The 16,884-nt window shown below is 41.2% G+C and overlaps 1 protein-coding gene across 2 annotated transcripts in view; it reads left to right on the top strand.

Moving 5' to 3' along the window:
• Window positions 1-16,884, top strand: part of abr (ABR activator of RhoGEF and GTPase) — a 145,929-nt gene that overhangs the window by 20,493 nt on the left and 108,552 nt on the right. Inside the window, exon 1 of one of the 2 annotated variants that reach the window (XM_066658592.1) lies at window positions 6,309-6,607. The exons of the other annotated variant lie outside the window; for it this stretch is intronic. Within the exon in view, the coding sequence (XP_066514689.1) occupies window positions 6,547-6,607 (61 nt within the window). The 5' untranslated portion in view covers window positions 6,309-6,546. Of the gene's footprint in view, window positions 1-6,308; window positions 6,608-16,884 lie in introns of those variants that run through there. 2 annotated transcript variants of the gene reach the window in all.

The raw sequence follows: 16,884 nt of genomic DNA, 5'->3' as shown, positions 1-16,884 counted from the left end.
ACAATGTAATGATAATCACTGTTATGATGATTACTGTGATCATGTCTGCGTGGAATGGGTGCCAAATGAGGACTTGGACTGTCAGTTGTAATTAATGTGCTGCTGTCTCCCCCGTGTTTAGCTACCAGTTTGTCTGTCTCTGTATTTTCTCTTTCTATCTCTCCCTCCCATCTCCCTCTCTCTTCCACACCCCCCCCCCCCTAACTCCACTTTCTGTGTTTTCAATCCCTTCCACCCACCTTTATGTGTGTCTCTCTCTTTTATTATTTTAATGTATCTCTCTAAATGGCTGTAATATGCAACAGTAAAGCAGCGCCACCAGGAAACGCCTATAGACACGTATTCAGATCTGCACATGCTGTGTGGCTAAATGCTTTAGCATGTGCAGAGCGATGCAGCAGTGTTTCAGGCCGGTGGTAAGATTATTATGTCACTCTGTGTTTAGTGTTGCTGGGCATTCAAGACCACCCAGATACGAGCAGACCACACAAACCCCTTGGATTTACAGAGATGGATATGAAATGGATAGAAACTGGAGGTGGGGCAAAGGGCATGAATTCAAGGCTGCAAGAAATGCAATGCCACACACACAAAGCCCACTGGCACAGCATATCAGTGTTGGGGGTGGGGTGAGAGAGAGAGGGAGATGAACATCAAGCAGATGAGTTGGTCTCCATTCCTTTTTTCACAGCCTAAAGGGGGAGAGACAGACTGAAGTAGGCCAGGGGAATGGGGATGGGGCCGGGTGGGTGGGGGGATGTGGTTGTGGGGGGAAATGGGGTCTCCAGGCAGAATTGAGTGGCGTGTGGCATAGCTCTGTGATTGGTTTGTAAGCCAGACTGCTAATTATACACACACACACACACACACACAAGCACAGACAAAGTTCACCCCCCCATCCGAGCCCCCTGTGTTTGCCAAAGCACATGCCTTTGGTTTAATTATGCAGGAGTGTGTGTGTGTGTATTTAGGCTCTGATATTACTTTATTTTAAACAGTAGCTGAGGTTAAGTGGTTCCAATCTTTGTTGCTGCCAAGCCATATAGAATTTGTTTTACTGTCCCAGTGCTTCCTGCTTTGTGCTAGTATTTACAGAGAGAGAAGTGTGTGTGTGTGTGTGTGTGTGAGAGAGAGAGAGAGAGAGAGAGTGTGTGCGCGTGTGTGGGTGGGGGAGGGGGGGGGGTGATTTCCCCAGCTTGCCTTTTTGGAAATGCTTGTGTTTGCTCTGGACAAGAAACGTGATGGATTTTTGATCTTGCGCTGTATCTCTCTATTCCACAGGGGGAAATGGACTTAGCTGTCGTTCTTATTATAAGACAACAGGATTTAAACCTTCACTTACACACGTGGGATCTGAAACCCCCAGTCAGACACAGCGAGGGTCCACATGGATTTCGCTTGGAGTCAAATATTTTTTTTAATGTTTTTCCTGTTTATGAATATTCTGTGCAAATAGGAAAGGACCATGCCCCTCATTTACTAAATGGGAAATGTTAGTGTTGATTCCATAATAGCGATGAATATTTTTAATAAATGTATATTTTTAAAAATAAAACACAGTTAAAAAAATAGCTAAAGGTTGGAATTAAAATGGAATACTGATCTTTTGAATAATGAATGAGTAATTGTTTTCATAGAGAGTTGATGAAAATGTGAAACCGGTTATTCCTGAGGCAACATGAGAAAGAGGCACAGTCAGTGAGTGGTGCTGGGAAACAGCGGGAGAAGCCTATGTTAAACCCATTTGCCTCACTTCTTTAGGTTATATTTGTTTAATATCAGTGGGGCCCTAGCTGTGGCTTGCCATTGCTGAAATCCATGTTCATTTTGGATGAAGTACAGCTCCACATTTGTGGAGGCCTCTGTTGATTGGCAGGCTGAGAGCAGACACATTGGACAGTTGAGGTCAAAACACTGAAGTGTTCTTTGTGTGATTCAGTCCCATCAAAGAAACTGAGTCCAATTTAGGCACTCTGTTTCAAGTGCTGCTTGAGAGAGAGAGAGAGAGAGAGAGAGAATGAATATTGTGTTGTTGTAAACCACAGGAACCGTACCAGATGGTCATTCTCTCTCTCTCTCTCTCTCTCTCTCTCTCTCTCTCTCTCTCTCTCTCTCTCACCCTTTCACTCTACTCCCTCTTGGGGAGGATGTTCCATCTTTGTACCCCATGGTTGGTCAAACGAGGTGATCTTGCTCTGTCTGCTTGTCACGGTTATCTTGTGATCAGAATGAATTGTTTAATTCAGCTCCTGCTGTGCTTTCTGGTCTGTGTAATGAGGCAGTTTCCCGGATGTAGAAGTTCTACGCTGATAATTAACATGTCCTTACTGGTAGAGATATGTTGGTAGCTTCCTGCCCTGCTTTGCCCTGTTTCTGCCCTGTCCATGTGCTCTTGTTTTGGTTTTGGTTTTGGTTTTGGTTTTGTCTCTCCGCCCTTTAACCTCATTTGCCCCACCCTTGTCATGAAACGTTCTCGGTGGCTGTGGTTGCTGGTTGCTCCAAGAATGTAATTTGTATACTCATATGAAATATACACACACCCCTTGTCTATTTACATCTAGTCTCTGGCTTGGTATTGTGTGTGAAATTGTGTGGGTGTGTTTTTGTGGGTGCCAGTGTAGTGTTCTTTGTTCTAGTCTAGTGTTTGATTGGAGGACTTTACCTTGTTTTGCTTTTCCTGATTTTGTTTCTTAATAGTTTTTTTTTTTTTCGGTTTATTTAATCTTGTCAGGCCTCCCTCCAGTCTCCAAGTCCGTGTCACCACCAGTGACTGGTCATTTAGATCATAAAGTGCAATCATTCATCACAGCTGTGACAAAGCTAAATCGGACATTTTGTGGAAAATAAAGCCAACTGTGAAGCAAATTTATTACTGTCCAAATTATGAAATTCATATTGCTCCTGTACGTTTTATGCTGGATATGAGGATCTCTCTCAAACACAAAAACTGCTCCACAAGGGGGTGCTATTCTTTGCTTTGAATCAAAGACATTTGTGTGCTTGTTTTCAGCAAGCGTCCCACAGTGACGAGCCTCTGTCTGAGTAACTCTAAAGAGGGGGTCAACCTTGGAGCTCCAGATCTGCTCCATGTTAATGACAGCTGTCTGTGAGTCTGCCACAGAGCCTGCTAATGGCCTTTTTACTGCCCCACATGAACACACATCAATTTTTTATGCATGCTGCTCTATGAAGCAACAGAAAGAAGACAAACATGGGATGTGCATGTGTGGAAATGTGAGTGTGTGTTCATCAGCGGTGTGTTTTGTTTGGTGAGGCTGATTTTAGGTCTGTATGTGGTGTCTGGCTTTATAGGCAAAATGAAATCGGGCCAGTAATGCCTGACAAAAAAATCTTCAAAATGGTAATTTTGCAGCAAAAATTAAAAATATCAAATATTTGGTTCATTCCTCATGGAGATTTGAAATGACCGTTGTATCCATTGTTAAATACAAGAGCACTTTAATGTTTACATTTTACATTTTATTCTCTTTATCTCACATATGTTAAAGCTCCTCCTGCAAATATTCAAAGCACCTGAGAGAGAGACAAAGAGAGACAGAGATTCTGTTATTGTGAGGGGCTTCTCTCTCACACTCTTAAGTTGGCACAGTGTTACCTCTGCCACCGTGTTGGCCACAATCCAACACACACACACACACACACATTACCATGTTCATTTTTGATGAACTGCCACTTATTCCTGCAGTGACAAGTGCTCACACACAGGTACAGGTCTTTGTCTCTCTCTCTCTCTCTCTCTCTCTTGTTCTCTCGCTCTCTCCCTCTCTCTCTCTCTCTCTCTCTCTCTCTCTCACTCAAAATATTTCTGTGTGTGTATGTGTGTGTGTGTGTATTTATGCACGGTCAGTCATAAATACATATGACAAATAAAGTCATAAATTCAGTGGTTTTATAGCGGATGACCCATATTTCCTGTTTCTTTGTTTTAAGGCATTGTCACTTTGATTTGAAGAAGTACATTCAGATGCACAAGTACATTATCTCCATATTTTAACCCCCCACAGACATTCACACATATAAATACTTGTGTTTTAATTAATCTGCTCAGGGACCGATAGAAAGGGTCTTGGCAGAAATGACCTCAAGCGGACTTGTATGCTTGACCATTTGAACGTATGTATGTGTGTGTGTGTGGTGCACACGTGCATAGAGTAAACACACTCTTTGTACTCACACAAAGCTGGAGGGGATTTCACCCAGTGCTTTTGTGCCCTAATTGAAGTTGTTCAGTCTGGCTTATCACAGCCCATGTTCTGTGTGTGTGTGTGTGTGTGTGTGTGTGTGTGTGTGTGTGAGCAAAGGGGAGGAAGCAGGGTCTAATTTTTTTTTTTTTTTTTTTTTTTTTTTTTTTTGGGAGAGGTCTGTGAGGGAGGGCACTGCCTGTTAAGGGGGTTCCCTTTTGCCTGGGGCATGTTGCATGAATTTAGCTCTCTCCCTCTCTCTCTGTTCCCTGTCTCTCCACCTCCTGTCTCTTTCTTTCTACCTCCATCTCCTCATCTCTCTCTCACACAATTCCTCATTAACGAGGAAGTGTCATATATGGCAAATAACCTTTTCAAAGCATTAAATATGTTTAATGTATATTAAATAAGCCCACTGTTCTATTGTATTCATAATAACTGCATTTACCAGCCACTGAAGCGAATGTTGTATCTTCACACATTAGTGCAGTTGTCCTGAGCACAGACTCTTCCTGTGGTGGGGGTGGGTTTGTGTGTATGTGTCCAGAAGTGTTGATATAATGTAGTGAACAATGTAGCAGACAGGTTTATTTCCCTGCTTGAGCAATCTTTGGTTAAGACTGCTAATGCTGTATTTGCTAGGGTACGTTGCTTTGGATATGGGGTGTGTTTGTGTGTGTGTTTGTGTGTGTGTGTGTGTGTGTGTGTGTGATATTGTAATAATCCTTACTGACATCTATATGAATATTTACATTTTTCATACATGTTGGATGTATTTTTTTCCTTATGCCCATGTTCAGGTCCCTTGCTCTTTGTTAGGGACACACACTGTGTCTGAATACAGGCTGGTCCTTGTCTGTTTTCTCCAATAAAGCTGCTGTCTATTTCTTTAGGTGCTTTATTTGTGCGAGACCCAAAGGAAGAGAGGGAACTCATTCTGGAGCAGCAGCTCTCGTTCACACATTCAGTTCCGTTCATTCTCTTTCTCCAATCACCACAGGGTCAGCAAGGAAGGCGAGACTGGTTGCCAAGGGAACCAGAGAGAGAGAGAGAGAGAGAGAGAAAGAGAGAGAGAGAAAAAGAGAATGAGAGAGAGAGAGCACCCATCTGCCCGATGAGCAGCCCACTTTATCCATTCCCTCACTCACTCCCCCTCTACCTACCTCATCTGACATCTCTCCGATCTCTTTCATGCTTTCCATCATTACCCCCTGCTGCTTCTCTCTCACTCGCTCTTGCTCTTGCTCTTGCTCTTGCTTTTCTCTTCCCTTCTCCTGAAAACAAAGAGGTGATCTTTTAGCAGCTTGTTTTCTCTTCTGTTTCCACTTTGGGGAAACTGGCTGAATGAACGTCCTAAACCTGTTCTGGCTGTCCAGCGAATCCCAGCTGACTCCTGGTGGTGACTTCCGATCGATCGACAGATGTTAAAAGCCACAGAGCTTTTCCTCAAATGGTTTCCTGCCATCGGAACCAATCCAAATCCTCTTTTCTGGACTGAAGTTCAAGTGCGTGTGTGTGTGTGTGTGTGTGTATTTCCAAAACCAAAATGGGAATTGTGGACAAATACACAAACACAGTTATGGATTGTCAATGTCTGCCTATGTATAAACCCACATGCTGTATATCGACCAAACAGAAAGAAATATCTAGGCAGCATGTTAAAATGTGAATGAAAGAAAGTACTAGAGTCACCAAGAGAGAAAAATTAGATAGAAGAGGAGGTATTAGAACAATGCCTCTGTCCCACAGGGAAAGAGAGGGACTTTAATAAATGGGAGACACTTTTTAACCCTTCTCTGTTGCCTTTAAGAACTCGGTGTTTGGCTTCAGATGATCGTGAGACAGAACAGCTTGTCATAGATGTCGATTTTTATAGGGACTTGTAAGAGAAGTAGGTTTTCACATCAAGACAAAAGCAAATGAACTGACAGTGCAAGGGAAAGAGGCAGCGTGATTGACCAGCGAGAGGGAGGGAGGGAGGGAGGCTCGGGCAAGTGAATGAGAGTGAGTGGCTGAGAGAGAGAGAGAGAGAGGGGAGGAGTGAGTGCTTTCTTTCCCTTAGCAACCGTTGGCAGCGGTTTCTGTCTGCTGTATTTGCTCCAGTGTGTGAGGGTATATACACACAGCGCAGAGATTGGAGGACAGCCTGCGCACTTGGATCTTTCTTTTCGCCGCAATCTTTCTACTCTCTCCTTTATCTGCTGGACATGACCTCCTCAATCCCTCTGTGAGAGCACACTAAAGCGAAAGAGAGCCACCAAAAGAGGATCGAGGGATCACATACAAGAGCGGAGGAGAGGGAGGAGGAAAAAACGCAGCCCTGGAGGATTCAGCAGGCGGAGGGATGGAGCGCCTGAGCACCCACGGGCTGCCCAGGCTCTCCTGGATTGACACACTTTACAGCAGTATGTACACACACTCTTCCTTTTGCTTCCATGACTTCTTTCTTCCCTTTAGTCTTTCTTGCTTTTGCTCTGCTTTTCTGCCTCTTTGCTCTACCACTTAGATGCACTTGGACACTGCACTGTGTGTGTTCCATACATTTTCAAGACAACATATGGATCTAAAAATCTAAAGTGCAGATCTTTTTATTCTGGTTCACTGAGATGAATGTTAAGTTTGTAGAACGCAGATAGACATGGCTAAAGTTGGAAGATATAGATATAGAAGTTTCTAAGGTAAACTTTCACATCGTAACTGTCCAATAACAGACATGTATCTCCAATTTTGTAGATTTTTAGTTTATTAAATCATTTCAATACAGCAGCTGTCCATCACATTGTGTGAAAATTTCACGAAGAATGAACCAATAGAAATGCTCTAAAATGACTTGGAATACATTTTTTTCCTTTTTGTTCCACTGAAACTTAACTAGGTTTTTAACTTCTCCAGTAAAGATGCTGTTGTGGTGTTTTTCATTGGAGAGATTGATATGTTATCTTCATCATGTGCTTTTTATTATAAAAACAATACAAATCAGCCAATTTGGCTGTAAATGAATTGAAATCAGCCATAAAAATACATGTTAACATCTGTTTAGACCTATTTTGTAGTTAACTGTATTGTATTTGCATATTACACTTAAATGGCATATGTACAATTATGTAATAAATGGATCTTACATGGTATAAAAGCAAAGCCGTGTGTGTGCCTGTGGCTATAATATCAGGATCTAGTTGTTTATCCTCAATCTAATCTGCCTCATCTCTTATTAATGTCCAGGCCAGTGCTAATCACCCGTTAGTGATGAAGCCTGTATGATCTCCCTCATTCACTCATTCTCTGGCTCTAGGAGTCAGTCAACATTTTCATGTTTCACTATGCGCTCCTGTGGTACTCAGCACTGTATTACAGTGCATCAATAACCAATGACCTGTTTACTACTGCTGCTTTCTTATCAGAGGTTTCCTTCATCTTACTTTTGCGCTTTTGACACTGTGAGGAAACAGACCTGTGTTGGGATTCAAATGTTGGTGGCATTGCTGTAAGGCTGTGTTACATAAAGAGCTTTCAGAAGGCAGCTAATTCAGAGTGAGAAGGGGAAGAGGTAAGGAAATGTACAGAGTGTTCCGGAGAAGCTGGAGGGAGTTACAGAGCATGGAGGACAGAAAGGCAAAGAGAGGGAGAGAAAAGCAGAATGGGCTTAATTCATTCAAGCTATAGCTATTCAGCAGTTAACCAGGAACCTGAAAATGCTAATCTGTTCTAAATACCCCTCCCACTGCCCAATTTCACACTCAGCTCTATCAGATGTGTGTGTGCGTGTGTTGGGAGTGGATTACTGCATATGATGTGGGAATTAGAAGCAGTGTCATCCCACACTTTATTAAACTCCCTCCCCATGTGCCCTCAATTTTCACCCCTAAATTTAAACTACCTCAGTGGTCCCCATACCCAAACACCTCTCCAACCCAACATTTGATTTAACCATACTGAGGGTATGTGCCACACACACACACACACACACACACACACACACACACACACACACACCAGCCCAGCCGTGGGATTACTGTTACATAACTAATGGATGCTGTTTGTTTGCTTGCTTGTTGTTTATTATATCAGAATGAGCTTACATTAATCTGAGATTCCACTATGACGGATCTTAGGAGATTTTAAATTTAAAATTTTGGACACATGTGCATGTGGTTTTGGTTTGGGTATTAAATATAAGCTATGCAGTGAATATAAGCTTTACGGGGTTAACAGGGTTCACAAAAAAAACCCTGTCCAGCCTTTGCATAATCCTAAATAGTTCTGTAAAAATGTCCCTCTTTAAACTCCTAACACTCAGATCTCCTTCTTGGGACTACCATAATGTCACATTTCACACTTAGATGACCTGATCTACTGACCACAGTCAGCATAAATGTGTGTTAACACACGGTTAGTTACAGTAATAACAACAGTGTCCTGTCTGCCACTGTCTGCTGTTGTTAACCTATTTCTGGCCTGTTCCGACCCCAGGTGAGGCCTTGCTTTAAAATGTAGAGCCTCTGAAAGATTTATGAGTGATTATTAAATATTAAATGGCTTTCATGCTTAATGAAGGAGGTTGGTTGTGGATCTGCTGCTGTATCCAGGCAGGCTAATATCAATATTAAGGTGATGATAACTCGGAGGAAATGTAATCGCATTACACTGTCTGCGGGAGCTGGAAATCTTAGTTTTTCTACCAAAGTAATATTTTCTGGGGGTTTGCCAGTATGTAATTTGATTTCATAAGAATTGGGAGTGTAGCATTTGTGTTTTTCTGATTTCCCATTTCTCCACCCACCTTGTTTTTATTTTTGTTAGGTTTTTTATTAATAATATTATCTAATGATATAATATTAATAATATAATTGTTTCTAAAGAAATAGCCCATCCTCTTGTACCCTCTCTTCACTGTAGGAATAAAATTGCTTTGTTTTTGTCTGTGTTGTGGAAGTTGACAGTTAGAGATGTCAGGTAGTCAATTTGTGTCTGTGTGTTTTCTTGTGCTGGTTCTGGTCCATTAGAGCGTGACTCTGTATCCTCTGTTTCTCTAGTCCACAGTTTGAACTGTCTCCAGGGAGTACCAGAGGACATTGGTCTTTACCTGAGGGACTAACATGCGCAGCCCCTCTGCGCTGTCACTTTTTTTTTTGCATCTCTATTTATTCCTTTTCAAAAGTTAGACTATTTTGAGTGCTTTATATGCAGAAGTTGCATCGTAATCTTTACAGTTTTTAATGGTGGATTCATTCAAGGGGTTGACCATTGTCAGGCTAACCAGTAATCATATCTGATATATTCGTATTTATCAATTTACTACTCACCAAAATGGGTATCTTTTATATTATTTGGTTCTAATAATGCTTTGTGACATTGTTAATATTGTACTGCAAAGCTGTGACGGTGTGAATAAAGGAGGCGTGGCAATGCATTATTGAGAACTGATATTTTGTTGATTATGTGAATGAATGCAGCTGCATCATTTAATCACTAATATCTGCAACTGATTAGCACCAATCAGCCACTCACTCCATGACGTCTCCTCATGTCCAATTCTGCTGTCATTTGTAAGCTATGCAAAAATATTATTATAGTCTTTAATTGATTCAAATTTTATTAAAAATATTAGAATATATGTTAAAATGAGGACCCAGTATTTAGAGTAGAATTGGTTTGCAGACTAAAGGTGTTGTTTTAAACCTGTTGTTTTGTAATTCCCCTAACACGAATCAGGTTGTTCCAGGACTATTAGAAAGAGAACATGTTCAGAAGGTCAGTTATTACAATGGCTATTGTATCTTTGCATTTGATGAATGTCATAGACTTCATATTTAATCACTTAGATTGTTCTCTCCTTACTTCAGCTCAGTCAGTACTTCATCCACATGTTGCTCACATTGTGATAGGGTTGGTTGCCCATGAGGAAAGCTGAGATCTGTACAACAGAAGCATCTGTACTGTTACAGAGTGTGTTCTCAGCCTCTGCAATTTTAAACCCAGCCTTCTGGGCGCTGGCCTGTTTCAGCGGTCTCCATGCTGTTAGCTACATGTACGGCTAACTGCAACTCTTAAACTGGCACTGCCTCTGACATTATAGCTCTCCAGGGCTTTCTATCTCTCTCTCTCTCTCTCTCTCTCTCTCTCTCTCTCTCTCTCTTTCTCCCTCTCTTTCTCCCTGCTGCTCTCTCACTCTTAATATCTCTCTTATGCCCACTCACACACTCTACTTCTCTGAGGTATAGGCATAGTCCCAATCCCATCATTCTTTCTAATGAAAACCATTGCTCATGCCTCTAGAAAAAAAAAAAAGTTACACCTGCAGCCCCCCTTGTGTAGTAACACTTATAGAAGCATGAACTACTTTATGGTCTGATTTCCTATGGGCTATCGTCATGACTGCCATCTTCATCATTCTGAGCCTGTAAAGGTCCAGTACAACCTTTAATAGAGAGAGAGAGTTTGAATTAGGGACGGGCTGCCTTGGAAATGTCTGTGCTCTTATACTAATTTTAATCAACAAAAGGAAAAATCACATTCAAATTGACCAGTACTATCATTTATGGTCAAAAATCTGAGTCTAATATGTTTAAGTAAACATAATTAGTACTTTATTAATTGATGATATGTTTAACAATTATCAGCAGGGTCGTCCAATTAAATTTAAAAATCTGTACAAATATAATAACACTTGGTTTAATTTCAATGGCCTGTCATTGTTGCTTGGGCCTAGCACTTTGTTTTGTAACATCATACACAGCTCCGCATTGCTCTGTGGCTCAGTTAGTCCAGCAGTACTTTTCCTGCATGTAACAGGCACAACATGTCCAAAGCTGATTCACCATCACACGCCTGGAATAGTACAACATCAAAGAGCGTGGGCTTATATTGGGAAGAGAGAGGGAGAGTGTGGGTGTGTGCTGTAGGAGCAGCAGTATAGAGGCATGTCACCACACACACCATGCACACACACAACTAAGCATTTGCTTGTTCTTCATGGCAAGGTTGGGGTTTGAGGAGTGTTTTGAACTCCCACAGTGGGCCCAGATTAACAGCTGCACAGTGGATGCACCAACAGCTGTGGCACATACAGCTCTGGAGGAAGAGAACCAAGAGCATTGTGACAGCTGAAGCAGAGCTAAGCTACCTATATAATGTATTTTTTGTATTTTTATAGATGATACAGCCACATAGTGTGTTCTCAGATTACGTACATAAAGTTAGCAAACATTAACTTGTACATGGCTGTATACGTACCACTGCGTTTACTAAAGAACCATTGAAAAAAGGTTTTGTAATAAGTAGACAGTATTTTAAGCTGGCATAAAACCAACCAGCTCATTCAGTGCAGCTCAACAGCTGTGATGGATTATTCACACATAACTTTGGATTCTTTCTATAGGTTACACTATAGGTTACATTTACAGGTTACATTTTAAGAATATAGAGCAGCTGATGGTAGCTGGTCACTGCTCTAATTCTTTGTCTTACTTTTAATTGGCCAATATCAGTAGCAGTGATTTTTGTATATAGCAGCATTGCACATTTTTCAACAGTGAACACTGTTTGTTTCTCTCTCTCTCTCTCTCTCTCTCATACAAAGAGTGACTTTTGTAAGGAAAATTGGACAGATCTGTCTTGATTTCTTTGGCTTTTGGGTTCGTAATGGACTGCTCTGTGTTGGTTTTCTACACTGACCTCATTTATCTCAACACACATAGGTTGTGTTTGGTATTGCCAGGACAGCTGTGGATCAATGGCTCTGCTGTGGATCACTCTGCAGCCTGCTAGTATTTGCAAGAACATCTGTCCTATCAGACCACAAGACCCACTCCCCATGTTCTCTAGCAACATCTCTCTCATGGTCTCAGTGCAGAATCAGTACACAGCTCTTTTACCTGGGTTACCAGCAGTGTAAACACACATCGCTGCATTGTTGTCTGTTGATCTGAAGTTGTTTTCAACTGCTTTTTTAAAGAATTTATTATATTTAACAACAAAAATTTCATTAAGGTTGAGATAGAAATACACTTGAGCCGTGAGTGTTTCTCAAGGCTCAGTTTGGAGTTAGTTTGGAGTGTATCCAGCTTCTAAGAGACTCATGGGGAACAGTTAGAGTGATTCGGTTATTGAGCCACTTATTCTTTGTTTGAGTTTATAAATAGCCTCCTAAATATACACACCTAAAAGTATATTGATGTAGGCTATTTTTTGATTGTGTGCATGGTGCTGAGAAGTGTTCTGAATCTTGTATGCACCAGAGTTTGGTTGTAACTAATGTTTTATTGTGTGTGTTTGTGTGTGTATGGGTAAATATGCTCAAATACACACTCTTATCAGCCCCACTTGATATTTTATACTTCCCTTTATACTCTTTTTTTCACTCTCCCTGGCTCTTTTTCTCTCTCCCTCTTTTTTCCTCTCTGTAACTATAGAAATGGAGCCTGTGAGAGCACTCCATGTACCCCTCCACTGCTGCTCTTGTATAAACATAGTGAGGTAGAGAGAGGAAAATGGAGAAAGACAAAAATGATGTAAACAGTAAAATAATACAAAAGTGGGTACAGATAAGTGTTAAGTGCAGTGTTAAGAGAAGAGCGAAAGATGCAGATAGAGAAAGGGAGCAAAGGTATAAAAGCTGAGGGAGGTTTATTTTTTGAGACCCAATCCATGCCTGATGGCTCTTGTGGAAGTACCAGGGCTTTAAAAGCTGCAGGGTTGAATCTTCCATCCCCTGAAGCCTCATGAACCGATCAGATCCTTAAGGGTTTGGCTGGTTGCAAAGTGGTGTAGGAGTTACACACAATGCCTACAGGAGCTGTTTCTTGCCCACTGCTTTGTGCAAGGGTTCACTGAGTGTAAGCTTGAATATGTGAGTTGCTGTGTGTGTGTGTGTGTGTGTGTGTGAGAGAGAGAGAGAGAGAGAGAGAGAGAGACTGTAGCAGTAGCACCTGCTTGCCTTACATTGTCAGATTTGTTCAGTACTGGAGCAGTTTGACACTGCATGAGTCTCAATCCCAAATCACTGAAAATGCTTCAGATTGCACAGACTCTCATGAACTCTACATGTAGTCTTATTTTTAATAACTATATATATATATATATATATATATATATATATATATATATAATTTATGAATCTGATTTTGTGTGTTATAACAGCCCCCTTTAGGACTGAAATGCTAGAAAGAGATTTTCTGTGTTCTCTTCTGAATGGAAAGATTTTGAATAACAAAAGATTGAATAACAAAAGAACTGATTAAAAAAATTTTAGTTCTTAGAAATATCCAGATGTGTGTGGACGAAGCCTTTGTTTCCTAGCTGAATGTACTGTGTTTCCTGTTCTGTGCTTTGTCTAAGTGTGTAGCTGCTTCCTGAAGGTCCTTTGTTAGATGATGCTCTGCAATCTCTGTCACATGAACTTACATTTCCAATTATCAGTCCAGAATAAACAGAGCTGTGGCCAATCATAGCCGATTTTATGATATGGAGCCCAGTGCGGAGTGTGTTTATTCAGTAGAGTCAGTTTTGCACTAGAGTTCAAATTGTATCTGTGTGCTTTAAAGGGGTGAAATGTAATGTATGAGGGTGTGTGTGTATCTCAGCCTGTCTGTGCGTGTTTGTTTCGGGTTTGTGTTTGTGGGCCCTTTTGTCTACAAGGCTTGGTTGTGTGTGTGTGTGTGTGTGTGTGTGTGTGTGTGTGTCGGTTTTGTTTAAAATCTCAGGGCTTGCCCTGCCCTGCTCCTTTCTCCTTGGCTGGTAACCGAAGCCCCTCTAAACTCTGCCCTCAAAGAGTTAACCAATCATATCCTTGCCCTATAGACCACACACCAGCAGGCCTAGCCAATGGCATCAATCGCCTGTTTACACTTCACCAGGAAGTGGAGGCATGATTAAGCATTCAGGTCAGTGAAGCAGAAGACACTTTCACAGGGAAGGAAGGGAAGGAGGGGGAGGAGAGAAGAGAAGGGTTTGGCATCCATTAGTTAGGGCAAGTCTTAGAGCAAGAGAGCATCACACTTCGCAGCGGAAGATACACAACCACAGCTCTTTGTAAGAGTCAGCGATATGGCAAAAAATGACATCATAGCTTGAAGGAGATTTTCATTGCCCTGCCCACCAGGACATAGTGAGTCCACGGCTGTCTTGGACTCCCATCCTCAGATAGCTGAAGCCTCATCAGGGACTAAACTTATGATCTCCAGATGATGGGGACAGAATTTAGACAACTTGGGAGCCCTCCTTCATTCAGGGTTTAAGCAGAAACAAAGACAAAACAAATGGTTTGTAATGAATAATTAATAAGGTAAAGGAATAATTACAGCCAACAACTTGCTACTATGCAGATTATGCGGTTATTATACACTGCTTATTGTTTACAAGCTCTATATTTGACAGTCTGAAGTCATAGGTACCATTTTGTTCTCTTTTTATCAGTTTTAATACTCTTATACTTTCCTGTCTGTGGAGGTTTGCCTGAGTGAATGATTCCGCTTGACACTCGTGATTTTATTTATAATAAGCCGTCTCATATCTAAAATTAGAAAGACGAGTCTCCGGCGATCAGATGTTCAAAAATGGCTGAGAGCTGTGCTGAGTCAGCTGCTGAAACACTTATTTTAATGGCTCTTTTAGAGACGTGCTGTGTTGGGATAGCTGGTGCGCGTTCTGTGTGTTTGAGAGTGATCGGATCTGGCTTACCCACGTTGGGCTTTGAAATTCTTTCTCAAACTCCCGGCAGATTCACAGTTTGTTGATTAGATTTATCATAGCCCAACTTTGGCCAATGTTTTGACCATTTTTTCTTCCTTCATCACAAGTCCCTTGTGATGTTGGCGCAGAGTATGGAATTCATATGCATGCTGGGAAAAAAATGCATCCAAGTGAAGTTAATCGATTAAGAATACAGTTTAGCACAACTAAAAAGCATTGATTGTTAGAATCAATAGTCTCTAAGAATCCAGTGTAACCGAATGTAAACTCTCTGAATTGCTTTCAATAAAGCTTATTCATTTGGAAGGATTTTTAATCAGTGGTTAAACGGTGGCTCTCTCTGTAAGCTGCAAAGTAACTGAATATTTGGTTGAAGTTGTGTTCAGACAGAATTTTGTTGAGGAAAATGTCCTTGCCCTTTTGGTTTCAAAATCTAAGACCCAGTTAGAATCCTGGTGTCGTATCCCTGAGCATGGCTTAGGGTTTAAAAAGGGTTTCTCGGGTTCAGAACCTGTTTGGTGCACAGTACGCTATAGTGTGTTCAGTGCTTACTCCCTGTGCTTAGTCTACAGTCATCTACATCTGCTGCTCCATCTGGGCCTGAGAGGGCATTTCTCCAGACATGATTAATCATTCTTCACATGCCAGTCCTAAGCACAACTAATGAAGATGGCTCTCCTAATGGTGGGACTCAATTCTCTTTAACTGACTATTTGCACTGTCTTCCTCTCTCTCTCTCTGCCTGTCTCTCTCTCTCTCTCTCTCTCTCTATCTCCGTGTTGCTGACTGCTACCTACTCACTTTTCGCTCTGCTTTGTCTATGTTGCAGAACACTGTATGTTTGTGTGCTTATACCTGTGTTATGTGACCTTTCTGAAGAGGAACAAAGTCACATCGATGCTGCTATTTACCTCGAATGTCTCAAGTGCCATCCTGCTTGGCAGTGAGTTTCCACTCCTCCACAGTGGCAAGAACTGCCTTCCTTTGATCACCTGTTACTATTAAAAAAATGCTTATTAATAAGTAATTAGTGTAAATACAATACACTTAAAATTTTTTAGAAATGCGCAAAACTTACAAATCCATTTCAGGTTTTATTGCCTTTATTAGTGCATACTTGTGTGGGAGAGGAATGTGGTGTGGATACTTACTGTACTCTGACGTAAACTAACGAGATCAGCCATAACAGATTAGAAAACCATTGAATGCTAAGTCAGATTGTGGCAGTCACCGACAAAACCCATCTAATCTCTCCAAGGTAAAACTGTTCCCGATCTCTCTATCTTTTTCCTCCAGTCTTGTTTCTCTTCGTTTCTCTCTCATCACTCTGCCTAAGCACCGCTGTCAACAGAGGCGGCTAAAGACTGATTGATGCCTCCATGGCTGGCATTTAGGGGGATGAGTCAGGTGGAGAGAGGTATGAGTTGAGGTGTTTTGGAGGTACTGATGCCTTCTCCCTGATGTGGAAACTGACTTCAATCCTCCTGGAAGTATTATACTGAGCTGAGTGCTCTCTGGCTGTGGCTGGCTGTTCCAACAAAAAATAATCAGCAGGCTTGTGGAAATGAAAATGCCAGTTTGGTCACTTTTTTGACACTTTTTTGGTTATGGATCTTAATATGGTTATTACATATTACTGTGTATAACAAGACCTCTGATAAATGCACTGCATTTCATAATTGAGTAATCTACGAAATTACACCCTCCCAACTCTGTTATATGTGTAGTATATTTTGTCTGTTGGGAAATTTTTTTGATAGAATTTGAAAATGCCAGCTGCCAATTCATTTCATGAAGAAATCTCCAAACCACTTGAAAATCTCTTATTCAAAGTGTTCCAAATATGTTCCAGTTTCATGAGTTTTTTTTCCCCCTGATGGCAATGATATGAACTTTAAACAAAACCAGGACACTTAAGGAGCTTGTGATTATAAAGTCATTTGGTTATAGCTGTCGTCAAGTCAAATAAAGTTGAAAGACATAATGGCACTAA

Source organism: Hoplias malabaricus, chromosome 2 (genome assembly GCF_029633855.1).
Source record: "Hoplias malabaricus isolate fHopMal1 chromosome 2, fHopMal1.hap1, whole genome shotgun sequence".
Classification (NCBI taxonomy): domain Eukaryota; kingdom Metazoa; phylum Chordata; class Actinopteri; order Characiformes; family Erythrinidae; genus Hoplias; species Hoplias malabaricus.
This window is presented reverse-complemented; position numbering and strand designations above follow the sequence as displayed.